Consider the following 22316-nt stretch of genomic DNA (forward strand, 5'->3'; position numbering starts at 1 on the left):
TTTACCATTAGGCCATAGATCTCAGAAGAACTCCGGACATTTGGAAGAATTTTCATTGGAATTTCAAAAAATCTAAAAAACAATAAGATTGGGTATATAAAACTATTTTAAATAAACATCTAGAAACATTAATATGAATTTAAAGGCATGTAAACAACAATTAAAAATGAATGTATTTTAGTGTACAATTAAATAGTAACAAATAAATAAGCCAGCAGTATGCTTGGGTATTTAACACTCTATACAAACAAATCAATACAAAATAAAAAGCACACAAAAACCAAAGTACTTTTATAGAGGAACCTAATTTTCCTTGAAAAATAATCAAGACAATTACTTAATTTGGCCTATTTATTACATATGCAATAAAATGGATTAAAGACCTAAATGTAAGGCCAGAAACTATCAAACTCTTAGAGGAAAACATGGGCAGAACACTCTATGACATAAATCAGAGCAAGATCCTTTTTGACCCACCTCCTAGAGAAATGGAAAAAAAACCAAAAATAAACAAATGGGACCTAATGAAACTTCAAAGCTTTTGCACAGCAAAGGCACCCAGAAACAAGACCAAGAGACAACCCTCAGAATGGGAGAAAATATTTGCAAATGAAGCAACTGACAAAGGATTAATCTCCAAAATTTACAAGCAGCTCATGCAGCTCAATAACAAAAAAACAAACAACCCAATCCAAAAACGGGCAGAAGACCTAAACAGACATTTCTCCAAAGAAGATATACAGACTGCCAACAAACACATGAAAGAATGCTCAACATCATTAATCATTAGAGAAATGCAAATCAAAACTACAATGAGATATCATCTCACACAGGTCAGAATGGCCATCATCAAAAAATCTAGAAACAATAAATGCTGGAGAGGGTGTGGAGAAAAGGGAACACTCTTGCACTGCTGGTGGGAATGTCAATTGGTTCAGCCACTATGGAGAACAGTATGGAGATTCCTTAAAAAACTACAAATAGAACTACCCTATGACCCAGCAATCCCACTACTGGGCATATACCCTGAGAAAACCATAATTCAAAAAGAGTCATGTACCAAAATGTTCATTGCAGCTCTATTTACAATAGCCAGGAGATTGAAGCAACCTAAGTGTCCATCATCGGATGAATGGATAAAGAAGATGTGGCACATATATACAATGGAATATTACTCAGCCATAAAAAGAAACGAAATTGAGTTATTTGTAGTGAGGTGGATGGACCTAGAGTCTGTCATACAGAGTGAAGTAAGTCAGAAAGAAAGACAAATACCATATGCTAACACATATATATGGAATCTAAGAAAACAAACAAACAAAAAAAAACGGTCATGAAGAACCTAGGGGTAAGATGGGAATAAAGACACAGACCTACTAGAGAATGGACTTGAGGATATGGGGAGGGGGAAGGGTAAGCTGTGACAAAGCGAGAGAGTGGCATGGACATATATACACTACCAAATGTAAAACAGAGAGCTAGTGGGAAGCAGCCGCATAGCACAGGGAGATCAGCTTGGTGCTTTGTGACCACCTAGAAGGGGGGGATAGGGAGGGTGAGGCAGAGGGAAGAGATATGGCAATATATGTATATGTATAACTGATTCACTTTGTTATAAAGCAGAAACTAACACACCATTGTAAAGCAATTATACTCCAATAAAGACGTTACAAAAAAAAATAATAGTCTGGGGCTTCCCTGGTGGCGCAGCGGTTGAGAGTCCACCTGCCGATGCAGGGGACATGGGTTCATGCCCCGGTCTGGGAGGATCCCGCGTGCCGTGGAGCAGCTGGCCCCGTGAGCCATGGCTGCTGAGCCTGCGGGTCCGGAGCCTGTGCTCCGCAACGGGAAAGGCCACAACAGTGAGAGGCCTGCGTACCGAAAAAAAAAAAAAAAAAAAAAAAAGTCTCTTTTAAAAGAATATACAACATAGACTTGTACATTGTAGTTGAAATATCAACAGTTAAAGTTTGGTGCTCCAGTAACATCTGAAAATAGTAAGATTTAGGTTATAAATAGGCAACACACTTGGAAAACTATTCTTAGGGCAAAACACAACTCACTCGCAGAGCTCTTTATCCCATTCCAAAGAATGGATGTTGAAAAGCATCGTCCTGCTTGCATTTGTTACATCTGTACAGTGGACACCTCCACTGGCTCCTCCTGTCAAGCTCTGGACGGAATGAAAAGGACATGTTAAATCTGTACTTATTTGCAATTTAATTTACACTTTGTCAAGACCCATAATCAGTTGCAGAGCACATAAGGCAGGAGAATGGAACATTTCAATTACTTAATTTTTTTGTTTTCAGCAGTGTCCAACAGAAATATAACGTAATTGAACCACACTGAGCCACATGTGTACTTGAATATTTTCTAGTAGTTACATTTAAAAATTATAAAGCAGGTAAAATTAATAATACTATATATTTTATTTAATCCAATGTATCCAAAATATCCTTTCAATATAAAAAAATATTACTGAGACATTGTACCTTCTATTCTTTGTACTAACTCTTTGAAATACAGTGTATATTTTACACTCATGCACATCTCAATTCAGACCCGCCACATTTCAAGTGCTCAATAGCCATATGTGGCAAAGTGGCTACCATACTGGACAGCAGTTCTAGCTAACTGATGGTTAAAGAAAAAATTCAGTTTTTGTTTTCATCCTCTTATCTTTGGAAGATGCAGAGTCTCATTAAATTTGGCAAAGTAAAATACATTGAAATGCCTGCCTCTTAGGATCTTACTGAACCCTGTGTTGCTGTTGTTGCTCTTGTTGCGTGCGTGCGTGTGTGTGTGTGTGTGCGCGCGCGTGCGTGTCCATGTTTTGGAATAACAATTCTCATTGGGCTGTGCCTGCAGTGACCCAAGCACATATCCTGAAAGCAGTTTTAAACTCTCTAATGTTAATACCCTTGTACCTGAACTGCAAGGACTGCTGCTTCCTTTTATGTAGAAGCAATGAGAAGTAAGAAAGGAACAAAAGTGGAGAAACGGCAGCTCACAGTTCCACATCTTGTCTTAGTCTGGCTCCAGGCAATTGTGAGAATTATTGTCAGAATTATTTCAACTGTGACCGACACGTGTGAAAACTGCTGGCCATGAGCACAATGCACAGCATGCCCTGGCCAAGCACAGGGAGGGCTGGAGAAGGCGCTACTTCCTGATAGGGGGTTTGAAAGATCTGCTCTGTGGATCTGGCAAGTGAGAATAGGGGCAGTGTTCCCTCGAAGCTCCCCTGAATGTTGGAAAAGATAATCACATACTTAGAGAAGGGTTTACAAATGAAATTATATGTCTGGCATTTGCTTTAAATTATCCATGGGGAGAAAGAGTGAGTACAGTTGAAACAAGTTTGGCCACAGCTGATTACTGTAGCTGACTCATTGTTCTAGAGGTTCATGACACTATTCCCTCCACTTTTTGGGTGTATTTGAAAATGCCATTAATAAAAATAACAGAGAATGAGAGAGAGAGAGAGACAGAGAGAGAGACAGAGAGAGAGAGAGAGAGGAGAGAGAATGAAGAGAACGAACATGTACTTTTAAGATATATAGATATCTGGGAAATGTTTGTTTCTACTCATCCATGTTCAGCTTAGGCAAAAAGATTATATATCAGAAATTTCCACTATGATTTTTCATGTTGTGACTTAAGTAAAAGTCAGCTGTGTGATGTTGAAAACAAATGTTCAAACGTAGCCTAGGTGTTTTATCATGTTAAGTAGTAGAAAATAGAAGAAATAAATTTCTTCCAGGAAATGGCTAGTGGAAAAGAAGTACAGTTGACCCTTGAGCAACACAGATTTGAACTGTGCAGGTGCACTTATACGTGGATTTTAAAAATAAATAATACAGTACTACATGATCCGCAGATACAGACAGCTAACTATCCATGGCGGGTCCTAGAACCAAGCCCCTGCACATAGCAAGGGACTGTATGATAGGCAGCAGATAAAGGCTACTTAAATTTACTAATTGCTAATTACCTAAATTAGTTAGTCTAAAGTTAATAAACATGAGATGTGGTTTTGGTAATCATCCTCCATTTTTGCTGAAATAAAACAAGAAAAAATCAAGAAGAAGCAGGCAAAAGTGCCTCTCAAATGGAGGCTGAACTTTCTGCTGTTTCTTGAATGGCTTTTCTTAATGATGCTGCCAACTAAAAAGTTTGAAACTCTTTGTAGAAAAAAGATAGGCAGTTTAAAACACACACACATGATATTTAAACATACCCAAATAAGCCATGAATCAACGGTCCCAAAAAGAGCTCTATCTTCTTCAACTGCCTTTTGAACTTTTCTCACATTGTCAAGGAGCCAACGAAGTTTCACTGCACTGAAATAAGTGCTAAGTGGAAGGCCTGTCTTGGACTAAAAACAGTTATGAAATTCAGCCAGGAAATTAAATTCATAACAGCTTAAAATAAAACACCAAATCAAAAAACTCAATAAATCACAAAATATTCAATGGTCCTAAAGGCAATCCTACAGTATTATGGATAAAAATACTTTTCCTATCTCATGGCACAGGAAAGCATGTTCATGAAAAAAGATCAGAGTGGTATGTTTGCAGTTCAAAGAGCATCCACGTAGCAAGGTAAAGAGAAAATTAAATGACACATGCCCTGAAATCTAGATAGTTAAAACATAGATGTTAACTTTTGTGATGAGTTAGGATTACATACAGAAGCTAGCCTCAAACTCTGCTTTTTATTTCATATTCCATGAAAGTGATATTTAAACTATTGAAAATCAGAGAGAATATCAATTCATAAACTAATGACCACAACCAGAAGATTGTTTTAAAACATATAAGCCTTAACAATATATTTATGTGTGTAAAAAATCTAATACATATTCAATACACATATTCAAATAACATAAAATTGGTGGAGAATAAAGCAGAGCTCAAAGACACGCCAGATTAAAGCAACACAAAGTTGTTCTATTTAAGAAAGTAGTTGCCAGTCGAAATATAATGTTGTATACATGAAACTTATATGATGTTACAAACCAATGTTACCTCAATAAACTAAAAAAAATAGTATATACATATAAAAGAAAGTAGTTGCCTAAATTCAGCAAATAGATTGAACAAAGGGAGGGTGAGTTGAATAAAGGTTAAAGGGTAAAAATGAAACATGGGCTTATCAATCTTCCTTGAGAATGGATCAGGTCCAATTCATTTTTGTTAGCATATTAAACACTATATTTATAAGGGCTGGTGAAAGTGGTTAAGAAAATACATACATCAAAATAATGCAACTATCTTCCCCTTCTTGATTGATCCCTATTCTCATTTATCACTCAACTATAGAAAGTGATCCCTTTTCCTTCTCATCTCCCATGGATATGTTTAGTAAAAAAAGCTCAAACCAAAGGATTTAACACTTTAATGCAACCTTGTAAGTTAAGAATCTTAACTCATAGTTTTCTAGCTTTCCTAGAAAAAAAAGATCAATGCTCAAAAATAATAAAAGGAAGTAACATATGGGAATATGCTTCTTTGATCTGAAGGACCAAGGGTCATCCCACAAACCAAATAGTGAGGTAGCATATAAATATCTCATTTTCATGATTTAAGTAGAAGGTGTAAAAGTTGCCTTAAATGGCTTTGGAGAGAAAAACATGCACCCCTTGAAGCAAAGTGCAGCTGGAGGTAGGCGTGAAGGCTGGGCAGGTTGATCAAGAGAACAGAATAGGAAATGGGTGAGGGTATACTCAGGACAAGACTGAGGTTATTTGGGTGGGTAACGGTAGGGGATGTTTTGTTAGACTGCTGCAATTAATGGGATTTGAGCACTAGCTTCAGAACCAAGAACCACAAGAAACTGACATTTAAGAGTCCCACTGACAAATATAAAGGGAATAAACCAAAAACAAAACAGAAAGAAAGAAAAAAAAATGGAATTTCTTTTTGGACAGTGGGAGAAATTGGCCTTGACCTTGCTAAGAAAAGTACCTCGTCTGTTTCAAAAATTTTCCCTCCCTTCATTTATCTGAAGAGAGACCTATATGAGGACTGAAAATTAGGCATTTTTTATTGGCTTCTTCATATGAAGAAAGTGGAAGAGGAGTTCAAGTAAAGGCTGGAGTGTCTTCTAGTTTCTCTCCCTGAATCCAGATACCTAAAAACTCAAAAGCATGCAGAACTTTCTTTGATGGACAGTAAAAAAAAAAAAAAAAGAGAGAGAGAGAAGGATTTGGAAAGCACGGTTGAATTATAGGAAGCACCCTGTGAGGAGCATGGTTCAAGCCACTGGGACACCTTATTATCCCCTCCAGCCTATTTACCTTGGAATATTATTCCTCCAATCTACCACAGGGCAAGGAAGATAGAAACGTAATTATCTGTGGAGAAATATTCTATCAATTGTATCAAATAACTATTGTGCAATAAGATGTAAGGCCTGGTGAAATCTCCAAACTTTTTTTGTTAAACAAGCATTTTTATAGTATACTTTTGAAGAGATCTCTTACCTTGACAAAGTTATTATTTCCTGGAATTCGTTTACTAAGACTCTCAACGGTAGACTGGGTTCTTAGGTCAAGCCACACTATAGACCAAAATACAATAATATATATGAAAAACTTCATTTAAAAAAATCAGATCTTAATGAAATCACTGTCAAGGATAGGAGACTGATTAGTTTCCATAAGCAATTAAAATGCTACGGCTTTCAAAAGACAGAAATTAGAAAATTAGAAATGAATGGGCATATTGTTAGAAGAGAGAATAAATTTATGAGGGAGAATTTGAAGCTTTTATGCAAAATTATAGGCCAAGTTAGGAGAACAATACATACCTTAGGGTGCTGATTTTGTATCATTTTTTATAGAAAAAAAATGGTTTTGGATATGGATTTTCTATGCATACATGAGTGCAGAGAAAATCTAAATGCTAGGCAGGCTAGTTTCCAGGGCAAAATGCACAGCCCAGGATCACTGTACCATGTATAAAGCATGTACCTTAGAAAAACTTGGTAGCAGTTTGTGACAAAGTAGAGAACCTGATACTATTATAGAGGGGGAAAAAAATAAGATTCAGTCGCTTATGTACAAAATGCTTATTTACATTAAACTCTTTCAAAGTAGGCTAGAATCCAGAATCGCTACAAGAATTATTTACAGGTCACCATTCTTTCTCCATGCTAGATTGTAAAAAAAAACTCTCCATTTTAACAGATCAATGTTGTTTCCACTAAATAACTATCATCCACTTTCTGATCCCCCTAGTAGAAAGTTCTGTTCTGCTTTACGGCAGAAGGCTTGAGAAAGAGAATGCATTAAGTAGTATACAGAGCAATTGCAAAAGGTAAACAATAGGATCAGCTGAGCTTTATTTGTCAGATTTCAGGTTTGTACTTAACTTTTATAACTTTTAATCTGTGAGTGGTCACTCGATATTTTTTGGCACTGACTGTGCTCAGATGCCTCCTAAAAACACAGTTTATTTAAAGGGCACCAGGAAGATTATGCATACTTGCCCACTACACATGCGAGTGCTGGCAGCTACTGTCTAGCCTGGCTCATCCTTAACTGTACTATTCCTTACTCTTCATTTAAAAACCAGTTGTTTCCTGTCCTGAATTTTAACCAATTCTTTTAAATTACTTAAAGCATCATTTCCCTTGAGGGCTTGCCTGTGCTTGATTTTGACAGTGGCTACTTTGCATAAGAATTAAATCAGGGGCTTCAGGACACTATACTGCTTCCCAAAGGTGGGGAAAACTTTAAGAAAACAAGGCCCATCATAACCAAGGAAACAAGACACAAAGAGGAAGACCATGGAAATACATAGCCTAGCAATGACACCTGCATTTGCTGCCCAGCATCCATTCCTCTTGCTGCTGGGAGCTGTATCTTTAATTCTCTTTAGGAAGTCAACTCTCCCTCATCCTCAGCCTGAGATTCAACCCTACCCCCAGGTCCAGTATTGTGTCCCCAGTGAGCGGTTCAGGAGAGGAGCAAATCAGCCTCTGATGTGCTCTGATGTGGTCAAATCAGCCCAACTCAGATTTGTGCTCAGTCTGAAAGAGTCCCTGTTCTCAGCTCAGCTTGGGAGTGTGTAGCTGGACCTGCTGCCCTCTTGAATAGAGAGCTGAATCGGCCACATCTGGAGCCAACCCAGAAGAGACAGACTTGAGGGGGATCCAGGCGATACTGTCTGACTTGAGAATCAAATAGCACCTGAACTAAGCTACTTGTAGAATTCCTTTTTTTCCCCTTATAACTTCACTTACTTGGGGTTCAGTTTTCTCTTACTTGCCCTGTGATTGATACAGCCATTAGCAGCAGCATCGTGGAGTTGGCAAGGTCTCCCATGTCCAGGGAACAAGGGAAATCTGCTTTGTACACAGTGGCAGTGTTGTGTGACTGTGACAAAGGTGGGCCTTCCTCATAGGCAAGCAACCCTAGCAGGTGTTAAAGGCTTAACCAGAGGAGTTGGGAAAAGTAGAGGAGGTCGAGAGAAAAGTTTTAAACCTATGACAGGTAGAATTAACAGCACATCTCAATCCTCAAGTGTTTGAAACTACAGTGGGCTAGGGGTTTAAAAATCAGTGTATTAATAGTTTCCATTACCTACTTTACAAAAATGAAATAAGATGCATTAGGATGGAAAATGTCAGCATTCACTGAACTCTGTAGGATAAATATTTACCTGTGAAATGTTGTTTTAGTTATGCTGGCTTGTTGAATCATGAGGTAAAATCTATTTCTTACCAAGGGACATGAAAACCACTGCTCTAGGCTTTTTGTTTACTGACTCAAAACCTTCCAGATCAGCATTTTTCGATATTTAAATGGACATAAAAATCACTAGGGAGCTTAAAGATAAACCCCACTCCCAGAAATTCTTAGCTAGTAGGTCTGGGGAGGGGGCCCAGAAATATACCTTTTAAATAGATGCCCCTCCCCTTTAAGAAACACTGCAGTGGTTTAAGACTCAACATCAGTGGTTCTGATCCAGAAAGCACACCAGAACCAACTGGAAAACTTTGAAACCACACATCCCGGTCCCTACATTGTAGGATTCTGGTTGCAAGTCCAGGCCAGGAAGGCCCGAGTCTTTCTACCTACGTTATTCAGTGTTATACTACAGCTTGAGAACCTCTTTTTTAAGGAATGTTCTTTAGGATACTGAATTTGTTCCAATCATTAATTTAAAAACAAAACTAAAGACAAACTGATGATCAAGTGGCTCTCTGAGTTCCAGGGGCTCTGTGATTCTACTGCTCCTTGACAAGGACTACTTAAGAAATTGGGCACTACACTCCTCACTTGAAAGCTTCCAAGTAGCCACAGTGGTATGTGCAGAATGAACCCCTCATCAAAAGGAGTCAAAACACTGGAGGTGAAATCTACATCTTCTGGCTTTGCCACCAACAAGCTATGTGACCCAAGCAAGTCACGTTATCCTTCGTGGCCTGGGTTTCCAGAATATAAAATAAGGCAGTTTGGACTAGATGGTCTCAAAAGTCCCTCTCCTTCCATTATTCCATGATCACAGAAGGCTGGCATAATTTTTACTTTGTTTTTATAACCCAAGGGTTTAAAGCAATTAGAATACATGGAATGAATTAGTAAAACTGCCAAAGAGAAAAATGTCAGTGGTTGGTATACTACTAAGCAATTCACAAATGCTCAAAATTAACTGAAGTAAGAACAAAAAAAATTAGACAACTCATTAAAGAAGCTAAGATGGCAGAATTACATTTGCAGAATAAGAGACCAAAAGCCAAAGAGAAGACCCCAAGCTGGAGGACTAAGCCCCTCGTGGAGATAATTTCTGAGAACAATCAAAAGAAGTGCCAGATCCAGATCCAGCAGCAGCAGTCAATTTCCCCCAATGTGTCTGAGTTGGAAGGCCGGGAAGTGAGCAAGGGCCAGAGCACCAATACCTGAGGAAGCGCCAGCAGCTGGAACTGAAGAGCCAGAGGGAACAACGGCAACTGGATCTGAAGGGCCAGGAGAAACTGGAGCAGCTGGAGCATTAGGAGAAATAATGGCAATTCATGCTAGAGATGGCCAGGTTCAAGGTTTGTGTTTTCTTGCTGACCATTTAGGAAATGGTAGATCACATGGGCAAGTTCATCAGGATGAACATTTTCCTACACATTTAAGCGTAGAAAAAGAGAAGGAAGAGACGTGGAGTAGAAGGGGAACAGAGGCAGTCCAGTCAGAGTCTCTGGTTCAATAGCATTTCCGTTTGGACAAAGACCAGGTAAATATCTGCTTCTTGTTCAGGATGACTCTTCCCTACCTTGTCACAAATCTGCGTCCTAGTTAGGAAAGTGGCTCAGTTGACTTTCACCCAACCACTGAATTGAAAGGCTATGTGATGCAGTGAGAGAGTGCATCCCTGAGGGACTTCTGAAAGGAGTGCTAAGGAGCATTAGCATGGTAGGAGCGCTACAATCTCTGCTGGGGCCACCTGCAGAAAGACATAAATGGGTGGCTTTGGGAAGGCACAGCTCCAGGAAAGCACTTCCCTGGTAGGGTGGCAGGAGATGAAGTTCATCTCCACAAAAAGCAACAGCGTATCTAAAGGGAACAGGGAATTGCTAAGTTCCAAAGTGATTCGGAAAAACATCAGAAAAAGGAAAATAGAGTCCAGAATACCATACAGCCTGTTTCTAGAACGCATGTCCCTTACTTAGACCAAATAAATTGGATTTAAATGGTTCAGACCACCAAGTGAATAGGTTAAAAAAAACCCAACTGAAATTTTTATTTGTATTAAATAAAGTCACATCCAATATATGTCTGGTGGATTTAGTTTGTTCTGAAAACAAAGTTTTAAGAGTGAAGAAAAATGCAGTTGCCTCAAAGCCCGCGGACTAAGGTTAGTTTAGTGATGTAGTGACAGCATAGAGGAAGAAATCATTTTTAGAATATGTAGAAATTTGCATCAGTTTGGGTTAGTCATAACAAGAGAAGGGAAATATACCTAAGGAAAAAAAAAAGCAAACACACTAAAGATAAACTAAATTTTTTTCAGTTGACTAGAAGCAAAGGCAAATAATACATCTCCTCTGGATGGTTTGCTATGAGGCGCTACTGGCCTGACAGAAAGGGAGATGAAGGTAAGGCTCCAGGTTTTGGAACACACCCTAAGCAAGGACTGCTGACAGTTATACAAAGTGTTATGGGGTCGTTTTCCGCACAATAGACATTACATCTAGTAAACCAGATTTAATTGCTATGTGTTACCACTAGCCAAAAGTTAAGCTATTAATTAAGCTGGGTAAGAGGTCATTTGCAAAGGAAAAGAGGCTGTCCCTCACCTGATGACATTTCGAGAAATCAGGTGGGGCCGAAAGAAATGTGGAGAGTTGGGGAGGGGGGTGAATTAAAACATGCATGTCAAACTTTGGGGGCTGAAACCTATTTCGGCTCTTAGGTGTATAAATGCCAAAATGCCAATGGCTGACATGAGTGTATGTGGCCCCAGGTAAGCTCTGCATTTTCCCTAAGAACACCTGTTGTATATAAATCAGCCATTTCATCTGGCAATCCTGGACTGAAAAGGCTATCATCTAATTCAGAACAGTGGCCATGTTCTGAACACTTACTGAAGGCTTATAGTCTGCTAGGCACTGTTTTAAGTGTCCTACATGTATTAACTCATTAATCTTCACCTCAAGCTTTTGAGATCCATACTTTTACTTTCTCCAGCTTAACTGCTGAGGCAACAGGCACAGAATGGTAGTAAATGGAAAAGGCAGAGTCTGAATCCAGAATGAAATCTCTACGATATAGGTACAGTCAGGATGAAGTGATAGTCTTAAATAGAACATGAAAAAATACCTCACACTTGAACTCTAATTTAGTTTCTTTTTATTTAAACTGGCCAGAGTTGAGGAATTCAATCACTGCAAAATATGGCAGTATTTCTTTATCCAGAATAGAAGGAGATGTAAGGCATTCAAAGAACCATGTAATAAGAGACTTGACAAAATGAAAAATAAGTGTATCGTGATAGGGCTGAATACTCTAGATTTTACAAAAGTAAAAAAATCTGCTCCCTTCCATAGCAAAACAATAAAAAACAAAACCACACCTTTGTTGTTTAAGGCCAAGCATGCTTAGGAGTTTTAGGTGGTTTGCCATCTATGGTTTTCTTTCAGGCTGATACTCTGAAACAACCCAGTTCCAGAAAAGATAGAAGAATTGAGCTCAAAGTTCCTTCAGATCTCAAGAGATGACTAACCAGGTTGAATCATTGGCCCAGGGTTAACTAGCATGTAAAAATAAAAAAAGGCAAAGAGGATAACCAATGTTTAAAACTGCCATACTCTGCATAAAGAGTTATGTGTCATAGGGAACTTTAAATCCAATATCTTAAAAGCAATGTTTGCAATCACATCTAAATAAGGAATAATGACTCAGAGACACATGATTTTGTTGGTGGTTTTCTTTAGTATACTAAAGTTCTCTTTAGTATAGTAAAGTATACTGTACTAAAGTATACTAAGTATACCATAGTCACTCAAAATTAGTGACTCTTGCCTTCCTGGATATTAGTCCCTACTATGAATAATATTTTTATATTAAATCATGAATTGTGCTCTACGGAAAGCTACCGATATGAGGGTCATATTGCACTAGGCTTGCCGTGTACACCAATCAACTTCAATAGTGAGTGACGAAACCTGGACAAGAAGAGGGGAAAGAGCTGGGACATCCTAGTTAGGCCAGAACGTTTCACCGGTAACATTAGTGAAATGTGAATATGAACATACTAAATATCAATTGATTCAAGCCTTCCCCCACTCAACATCTGAACCACCTGTGTAGTTTTGTGCTTCTTTATCAATTTAGTCTATGGTGCATTTGTAAACCCAAACCTTCTTAGAAGACAAGCAAGGCCTGTAGACCACTAAAAAAGAGTTGGTTTTGGAAGGAAAAGGCTTAGAAAAAGGTGGAGAGTGGGGTGGAGGGAATTCTTTGGAAAATAGTGATGAAGATAATGCTAAGAGGGAGAGAAAAAAGTGCCAGAGGGATGAGGAAAACTAAAGGTAGGGGAGAGAAGTCAAAGGCCTGCTTCATTCAGATCCAGGGCCACAAAGCTGCTGCAATCCACCGGTGAGGCCATCATGGTAAATGGCTGCACCATGGCACAGTGACTGGGAAGCAGGGATGCATTTTACCTATATCTCAGATACCACACCAGTGTTCACCTCGCCTATCACAGAACTAACACATGAATTCTAAAACAATATGAAACTTCTAAAACAGGCCACCTCTACTCATAAGCATACCATTATAAAAGACGTCAGTAAACAAATACACCTTTATTGTGAGGAAGAACAAATAGCCTTTCTCAGTCTTCAACTTCTTCACCTAGCCTATTTCATGCCCACTGATAGGCCCCTGAAATTCTCCTCTCTGTTACTGTACTGGGGGTGCGTGGATTGCTTATCGAGGACTCCGAGCCATAAAAATGGCGACACAAAAGGCAATTAAAAAAATGTAGACTGCCCCTCTCATTTGCTTGTCTATAACAAATACTGCTCATCAGTTATATAATTTACTAAGTAAAGAGAGAGAAGAATGAAGAAGAGCAGCATAGCCCTTCAGTGACAGAGATTTACAAGAGAGAGGGACAAGGAAGGAAGAAAACAGAGAGAGAGAGAGAGAGAGAGAGAGAGAGTGGGGGCGGGGTAAAAGGAGAAAACCCACAGACTCTGATATAAAAAAAGACAAAGAAGCTCAAAGACAAAGATATGTAAAAATCTGATTCTGTTTCCATCAATCCCACCTTGTGTTGTTTTAAGATAAAGCTGCTAAAGATTTAATAGTGTTGATATTCTCAACTGAAAACTTGCACGGAGATACGACACCTTAGTGTTTTCCTAGATGGAATAAAACTGGAGGTAGAATCTACCCTTGTCATTACTTAGTGGCTTCTCTTCCCAGCTAATTACTCTTCTGTCCTTTTCTATGCCCCTTCCTCGTCTATCCTCCAAATTCCTATCCCTAGCCTCTGTGTCACAAAGGCAAGCATGGTGATTGCCTGGTTTGTCACTATAAGCCTAGGGGTCATCACAGAACCTGTCTACAGAAAGGTACCTAAACTTCTGTTGAATCAATTAATTTTACCTTCATTCCTATGGTGAATTCTTCTGTAATAAACTGAGACTATCTAAGTTAGCAACTTTTAAGTCTACATTTTGAACAACCTGTTTACAACAGAGCTACAAATTCTAACTGTCCAGAAATGAGCTTTGATTGCAAGTCCAATATTAACCTTGTCCAAGAAAGAAAGCCATTTTTCTCCCACACTGGTACTCTTTCAATATTACTTAATTTCCTTCTGTTCTCTCAGGCTAAAAATCTTGCAGCCCTGTTTTATTTTTCCCTCATCTTTATGCCCTATTCAATTTCAAAACATACCAGCTGCATCTTTCCTCTGAAAGGTCTCGCAAAGTTGTCTCTCCATTCTTACCACTCTAATCCCATTAGCTCATGAGCAGTCTCAATTAACTCCTTTGCTAGATTTTACTGAAGAGAGTAATCTTGTCCTTTTTAATATAATTACTTACATGTCTGGATATAAATGCTTTCTATTTGTCCTTCCTTCCTGTTTCTACTCCTTTTTCTTTCCTTCTTTTTTACAGTCATTCCATTTTCCCCCTTTATAAGCCCGTGACTTATACATTATTCACTCTCTTACTACTTACCCTAGAGATTACAACATGCATCCTTGACAATACTGGGACCATAAGACACTTTAACCTCGTCTACCCCATATTCCTTTCATGTACTGCTGTTGCCATGTAATACTTAAAATTTTAATATATTTTGAATATCACAATACATTATTTCTTTATACAGTCAAAATTCATTTAGACTGACTTATATATTGACTAGATTTATTACCTAGATTTAAATCTATTTAGATTTAAATCTATTACCTAGATTTATTATCTAGGCCTCTGCATTCCTTCCTGCATTGCCAAATTTCCACCTGAGAACATTTTTTTCCTTCTCCCAGAAAAACATTATTTATTTATTTATTTATTTAATTTATTTTTTCCATCTTTATTGGAGTATAATTGCTTTACAATGGTGTGTTAGTTTCTGCTTTATAACAGTGAATCAGTTATACATATACATATGTTCCCATATCTCCTCTCTCCTGCATCTCCCTCCCTCCCACCCTCCCTATCCCACCCCTCCAGGTGGTCACAAAGCACCGAGCTGATCTCCCTGTGCTATGCGGCTACCTCCCACTAGCTAGCTATCTTACGCTTGGTACTGTATATATGTCCATGCCACTCTCTTGCCTCGTCACAGCTTACCCTTCCCCCTCCCCCTATCCTCAAGTCCATTCTCTAGTAGGTCTCTGTCTTTATTCCTGTCTTACCTCTAGGTTCTTCATGACATTTTTTTCCCTTAAATTCAATATATATGTGTTAGCATACGGTACCTGTCTCTCTCTTTCTGACTTACTTCACTCTGTATGACAGACTCCAGGTCCATCCACCTCATTACAAATAGCTCAGTTTCGTTTCTTTTTATGGCTGAGGAATATTCCATTGTATATATGTGCCACGTCTTCTTTATCCATTCGTCTGATGATGGACACTTAGGTTGTTTCCATCTCCGGGCTATTGTAAATAGAGCTGCAATGAACATTTTGGTACATGACTCTTTTTGAATTATGGTTTTCTCAGGGTATGTGCCCAGTAGTGGGATTGCTGGGTGATATGGTAGTTCTACTTGTAGGTTTTTTAAGGAAACTCCATACTGTTCTCCATAGTGGCTGTACCAATTCACATTCCCACCAGCAGTGCAAGAGTGTTCCCTTTGCTCCACACCCTCTCCTGCATTTACTGTTTCTAGATTTTTTGATGATGGCCATTCTCACTGGTGTGAGATGATATCTCACTGTAGTTTTGATTTGCATTTCTCTAATAATTACTGATGTTGAGCAGCTTTTCATGTGCTTCTTGGCCATCTGTACGTCTTCTTTGGAGAAATGTCTATTTAGGTCTTCTGCCCATTTTTTGGATTGGGATGTTTGTTTCTTTAATATTGAGCTGCATGAGCTGTTTATATATTTTGGAGATTAATCCTTTGTCAGTTGCTTCGTTTGCGAAAATTTTCTCCCATTCTGAGCATTGCCTTTTGGTCTTGTCTACGGTTTCCTTTGCTGTGCAAAAGCTTAGCAGTTTCATTAGGTCCCACTTGTTTATTTTTGTTTTTATTTCCATTTCTCTAGGAGGTGGGTCAAAAAGGATCTTGCTGTGACTTATGTCATAGAGTGTTCTGCCTACGTTTTCCTCTAAGAGTTTGATAGTTTCTTGCCTTACATTTAGGTCTTTAATCCATTTTGAGCTTACTTTTGTGTATGGTGTTAGGGAGTGATCTAATTTCATACTTTTACATGTACCTGTCCAGTTTTCCCAGCACCACTTATTGAAGAGGCTGTCCTTTCTCCACTGTACATTCCTGCCTCCTTTATCAAAGATAAGGTGACCATATGTGCGTGGGTTTATCTCTGGGCTTTCTATCCTGTTCCATTGATCTATATTTCTGTTTTGTGATAGTACCATACTGTCTTGATTACTGTAGCTTTGTAGTATAGTCTGAAGTCAGGGAGCCTGATTCCTCCAGCTCCATTTTTCGTTCTCAAGATTGCTTTGGCTATTCGGGGTCTTTTGTGTTTCCATACAAATTGTGAAATTTTTTGTTCTACTTCTGTGAAAAATGCCAGTGGTAGTTTGATAGGGATTGCATCGAATCTGTAGATTGCTTTGGGTAGTAGAGTCATTTTCACAATGCTGTTTCTTCCAAGCCAAGAACATGGTATATCTTTCCATCTATTTGTATCATCTTTAATTTCTTTCATCAGTATCTTATAATTTTCTGCAAACAGGTCTTTTATCTCCGTAGGTAGTTTTATTCCTAGACATTTTATTCTTTTTGTTGCAATGGTAAATGGGAGTGTTTTCTTGATTTCACTTTCAGATTTTTCATCATTAGTGTATAGGTATGCCAGTGATTTCTGGGCATTAATTTTGTATCCTGCTACTTAACCAAATTCACTGATTAGCTCTAGTATTTTTGTGGTAGCATCTTTAGGATTCTCTATGTATAGTAACATGTCAACTGCAAACAGTGACAGCTTTACTTCTTCTTTTCTGATTTGGGTTCCTTTTATTTCCTTTTCTTCTCAGACTGCTGTGGCTAAAACTTCCAAAACTATGTTGAATAAGAGTGGTGGGCTTCCCTGGTGGCGCAGTGGTTGGGAGTCCACCTGCCGATGCACGGGACGCAAGTCTGTGCCCCGGTCCGGGAGGATCCCACATGCCGCAGAGCAGCTGGGCCCGTGGGCCATGGCCGTTGGGCCTGCGCGTCCAGAGCCTGTGCACCACAACGGGAGAGGCTGCAGCAGTGAGAGGCCCGTGTACCGCAAGTAAAAACAAAAAACAAACAAACAAAAACAAACATAAAAAATAGTGGTGAGAGTGGGCAACATTGTCTTGTTCCTGATCTTAGTAGAAATGCTTTCAGTTTTTAACCATTGAGGACGATGTTGGCTGTGGGTTTCTCATATATGGCCTTTATTATGTTGAGGAAAGTTCCCTCTATGCCTACTTTCTGCAGGGTTTTTATCATAAATGGGTGTTGAATTTTGTCAAAAGCTTTCTCTGCATCTCTTGAGATGATCATATGCTTTTTCTCCTTCAATTTGTTAATATGGTGTATCACGTTGATTGATTTGCGTATATTGAAGAATCCTTGCATTCCTGGAATAAACCCCACTTGATCATGGTGTATGATCCTTTTAATGTGCTATTGGATTCTGTTTGCTAGTATTTTGTTGAGGATTTTTGCATCTATGTTCATCAGTGATATTGGCCTGTAGTTTTCTTTTTTTGTGACATCCTTGTCTGGTTTTGGAATCAGGGTGATGGTGGCCTCATAGAATGAGTTTGGGAGTGTTCCTCCCTCTGCTATATTTTGGAGGAGTTTGAGAAGGATGGGTGTTAGCTCTTCTCTAAATGTTTGATAGAATTCGCCTGTGAAGCCATCTGGTCCTGGGCCTTTGTTTGTTGGAAGATTTTTATTCACAGTTTCCATTTCAGTGCTTGTGATTGGTCTGTTCATATTTTCTATTTCTTCCTGATTCAGTCTTGGCAAGTTGTGCATTTCTAAGAATTTGTCCATTTCCTCCAAGTCGTCAGTTTTATTGGCATATCGTTGCTTGTAGTAATCTCTCAGGATCCTTTGTATTTCTGCAGCGTCAGTTGTTACTTCTCCTTTTTCATTTCTAATTCTATTGATTTGAGTCTTCTCCCTTTTTTTCTTGATGAGTCTGGTTAAGGGTTCATCAATTTTGTTTATCTTCTCAAAGAACCAGCTTTTAGCTTTATTGATCTTTGCTATCGTTTCCTTCACTTCTTTTTCATTTATTTCTGATCTGATCTTTATGATTTCTTTCCTTCTGCTAACTTTGGGGTTTTTTTGTTCTTCGTTCTCTAATTGCTTTAGGTGCAAGGTTAGGTTGTTTATTCGAGATGTTTCCTGTTTCGTAAGGTAGGATTGTATTGCTATAAAGTTCCCTCTTAGAACTGCTTTTGCTGCATCCCAAAGGTTTTGGGTCATCGTGTCTCCATGGTCATTTGTTTCAAGGTATTAAGTAGTGTATTGTTTAGCCTCCATGTGTTTGTATTTTTTACAGATATTTTCCTGTAATTGATATCTAGTCTCATAGTGTTGTGGTTGGAAAAGATACTTGATACAATTTCAATTTTCTTAAATTTACCAAGGCTTGATTTGTGACCCAAGATATGATCTACCCTGGAGAATGTTCCATGAGCACTTGAGAAAAATGTGTATTCTGTTGTTTTTGGATGGAATGTCCTATAAATACCAATTAGGTCCATCTTGGTTAATGTATCACTTAAAGCTTGTGTTTCCTTATTTATTTTCATTTTGGATGATCTGCCCATTGGTGAAAGTGGCGTGTTAAAGTCCCCTACCATGAATGTGTTACTGTCGATTTCCCCTTTTATGGCTGTATTTGCCTTACGTATTGAGGTGCTCCTATGTTGGGTGCATAAATATTTACAATTGTTATATCTTCTTCTTGGATTGATCCCTTGATCATTATGTAGTGTCCTTCTTTGTCTCTTCTAATAGTCTTTATTTTTATTTTTTAATTTTTTATTTATTTTTTTTTTTGCGGTACGCGGGCCTCTCACTGTTGTGCCTCTCCCGTTGCGGAGCACAGGCCCCGGACGCGCAGGCCCAGCGGCCATGGCTCACGGGCCCAGCCGCTCCGCGGCATGTGGGATCCTCCCGGACCGGGTCACAAACCCGCGTCCCCCGCATCGGCAGGCGGACTCCCAACCACTGCGCCACCAGGGAAGCCCCTCTAATAGTCTTTATTTTAAAGTCTATTTTGTCTGACATGAGAATTGCTACTCCAGCTTTCTTTTGGTTTCCATTTGCATGGAATATCTTTTTCCATCCCCTTACTTTCAGTCTGTATGTGTCTCTAGGTCTGAAGTGGGTCTCTTGTAGACAGCATATATATGGGTCTTGTTTTTGTATCCATTCAGCCAATCTGTGTCTTTTGGTGGGAGCATTTAGTCCATTTACATTTAAGGTAATTATCGATATGTATGTTCCTATTCCCATTTTCTAATTGTTTTGGGTTTGTTATTGTAGGTCTTTTCCTTCTCTTGTGTTTCTTGCCTAGAGAAGTTCCTTTAGCATTTGTTGTAAAGCTCGTTTGGTGGTGCTGAACTCTCTCAGCTTTTGATTGTCTGTAAACGCCTTAATTTCTCAGTCAAATCTGAATGAGATCCTTGCTGGGTAGAGTAATCTTGCTTGCAGGTTTTTCTCCTTCATCACTTTCAATATGTCCTGCCAGTCACTTCTGGCTTGCAGAGTTTCTGCTGAAAGTTCAGCTGTTAACCTTATGGGGATTCCCTTGTGTGATATTTGTTGTTTTTCCCTTGCTGCTTTTAATATGTTTTCTTTGTATTTAATTTTTGACAGTTTGATTAATATATGTCTTGGTGTATTTCTCCTTGGATTTACCCTGTATGGGATTCTCTGAGCTTCCTGGACTTGATTAACTATTTCTTTTCCCATATTAGGGAAGTTTTCAACTATAATCTCTTCAAATATTTTCTCAGTCCCTTTCTTTTTCTCTTCTTCCTCTGGAACTCCTATAATTCGAATGTTGGTGTGTTTAATGTTGTCCCAGAAGTCTCTGAGACTGTCCTCAGTTCTTTTCATTCTTTTTTCTTTATTGTGCTCTGCAGTAGTTATTTCCACTATTTTATCTTCCAGGTCACTTTTCCGTTCTTCTGCCTCATTTATTCTGCTATTGTTCCCATCTAGAGTATTTTTTATTTCATTTATTGTGTTGTTCATCGTTGCTTGTTTCATCTTTAGTTCTTCTTGGCCCTTGTTAAATGTTTCTTGCACTTTGTCTATTCTATTTCCAAGATTTTGGATCATCTTTCCTATCATTATTCTGAATTCTTTTTCAGGTAGACTTCCTATTTCCTCTTCATTTGTTAGGTCTGGTGGGTTTTTATCTTGCTCCTTCATCTGCTGTGTGTTTTTCTGTCTTCTCATTTTGCTTATCTTACTGTGTTTGTGCCTGCTTTTTGCAGGCTGCCGGTTTGTAGTTCCTGTTGTTTTGGGTGTCTGTCCCCAGTGGCTAAAGCTGGTTCAGTGGGTTGTGTAGGCTTCCTGGTGGAGGGGACTAGTGCCGGTGTTCTGGTAGATGAGGCTGGATCTTGTCTTTCTGGTGGGCAGGTCCACGTCTGGTGGTGTGTTTTGGGGTGTCTGTGGACTTATGATTTTAGGCAGCCTCTCTGCTAATGGGTGGGGTTGTGTTCCTGTCTTGCTAGTTGTTTGGCATAGGGTGTCCTGCACTGTAGCTTGCTGGTCGTTGAGTGAAGCTGGGTGCTGGTGTTGAGATGGAGATCTCTGGGAGATTTTTACCGTTTGATATTATGTGGAGCTGGGAGGTCTCTTGTGGACCAGTGTCCTGAAGTTGGCTCTCCCACCTCAGAGGCACAGCACTAACTCTTGGCTGCAGCACTGAGGGCCTTTCACTCACACGGCTCAGAATAAAAGGGAGAAAAAGTAGAAAGAAAAGAAAGAAAAGAAAGAAAGAAAGAAAGAAAGAAAGAAAGGAAGGAAGGAAGGGAGGAAGGGAGGAAGGGAGGAAGGGAGGAAGGAAAGAAAAGAAGAAAGACAGAAAGAAAGAAAGAAAGAAAGGCAGGAGGGAGGGAAGGAGGGAGGGAGGGAGGGAGGGAGGAAGGAAGGAAGGAAGGAAGGAGGGAAGGAAGGAAAGAAATAAAGAAAGAAGATAAAATAAAGTAAGATAAAATAAAATAAAGTTATTAAAATAAAAAATAATTATTAAAAAAATTTTTTTTAAGAGAAAAAAACGGACAGATAAAACCCTAGTACCCATGGTGGAAGCACAGCTATACAGACAAAATCTCACACAGAAGCATACACATACACACTCACAAAAAGAGGAAAAGAGGAAACAATCATAAATCTTGCTCTCAAAGTCCACCTCCTCAATTTGGGATGATTCGTTGTCTATTCATGTATTCCACAGATGCAGGGTACAACAAGTTGACTGTGGAGCTTTAATCCGCTGCTTCTGAGGCTGCTGGGAGAGATTTCCCTTTCTCTTCTTCTCACAGCTCCCGGGGCTCAGCTTTGGATTTGGCCCCGCCTCTGTGTGTAGGTCACGGGAGGCTCGCTCAGACAGGATGGGGTTAAAGAAGCAGCTGCTTCGGGGACTCTGGTTCACTCAGGCCGGGAGGAGGGAGGGGTATGGAGTGTGGGGCGAGCCTGCGGTGGCAGAGGCCAGCGTGATGCTGCACTGGCTTGAGGCGCACCGTGCATTCTCCCAGGGAAGTTGTCCCTGGATCCCGGGACCCTGGCAGTGGCGGGCTGCACAGGCTTCCCGGAAGGGGGTGTGGATAGTGACCTGTGCTCGCACACAGGCTTCTTGGTGGCGGCAGCAGCAGCCTTAGCGTCTCATGTTCGTCTCTGGGGTCCGCGCTGTTAGCCGCGGCTTGCACCCACATCTGGAGCTCCTTTAAGTGGCGCTCTTAATCCCTTCTCCTCGCACACCAGGAAACAAAGAGGGAAGAAAAAGTCTCTTGCCTCTTCAGCAGGTCCAGACTTTTCCCCAGACTCCCTCCCGGCTAGCCGTGGTGCACTAACCCCCTGCAGGCTGTGTTCATGCCGCCAACCCCAGTCCTCTCCCTGCGCTCCGACCGAAGCCCGAGCCTCAGCTCCC

At 39.6% G+C, this 22316-nt stretch overlaps 1 protein-coding gene across 3 annotated transcripts in view; it reads right to left on the reverse strand.

Annotated features, from left to right (window-relative positions):
* GK (glycerol kinase) overlaps window positions 1–22316 on the reverse strand; it is an 82470-nt gene that overhangs the window by 30345 nt on the left and 29809 nt on the right. For all 3 annotated transcript variants that reach the window (XM_007456852.1, XM_007456851.1, XM_007456853.1), the window contains exons 5-8: window positions 6491–6567; window positions 4244–4381; window positions 2064–2173; window positions 6–72 (exon numbers count right to left, since the gene is read on the reverse strand). In XM_007456852.1, coding sequence (XP_007456914.1) covers window positions 6–72; window positions 2064–2173; window positions 4244–4381; window positions 6491–6567 — 392 coding nt within the window. The remainder of the gene's footprint in view (window positions 1–5; window positions 73–2063; window positions 2174–4243; window positions 4382–6490; window positions 6568–22316) is intronic.

This window comes from Lipotes vexillifer, unplaced genomic scaffold (assembly GCF_000442215.2).
Source record: "Lipotes vexillifer unplaced genomic scaffold, Lipotes_vexillifer_v1.1 scaffold207, whole genome shotgun sequence".
Taxonomy (NCBI): domain Eukaryota; kingdom Metazoa; phylum Chordata; class Mammalia; order Artiodactyla; family Lipotidae; genus Lipotes; species Lipotes vexillifer.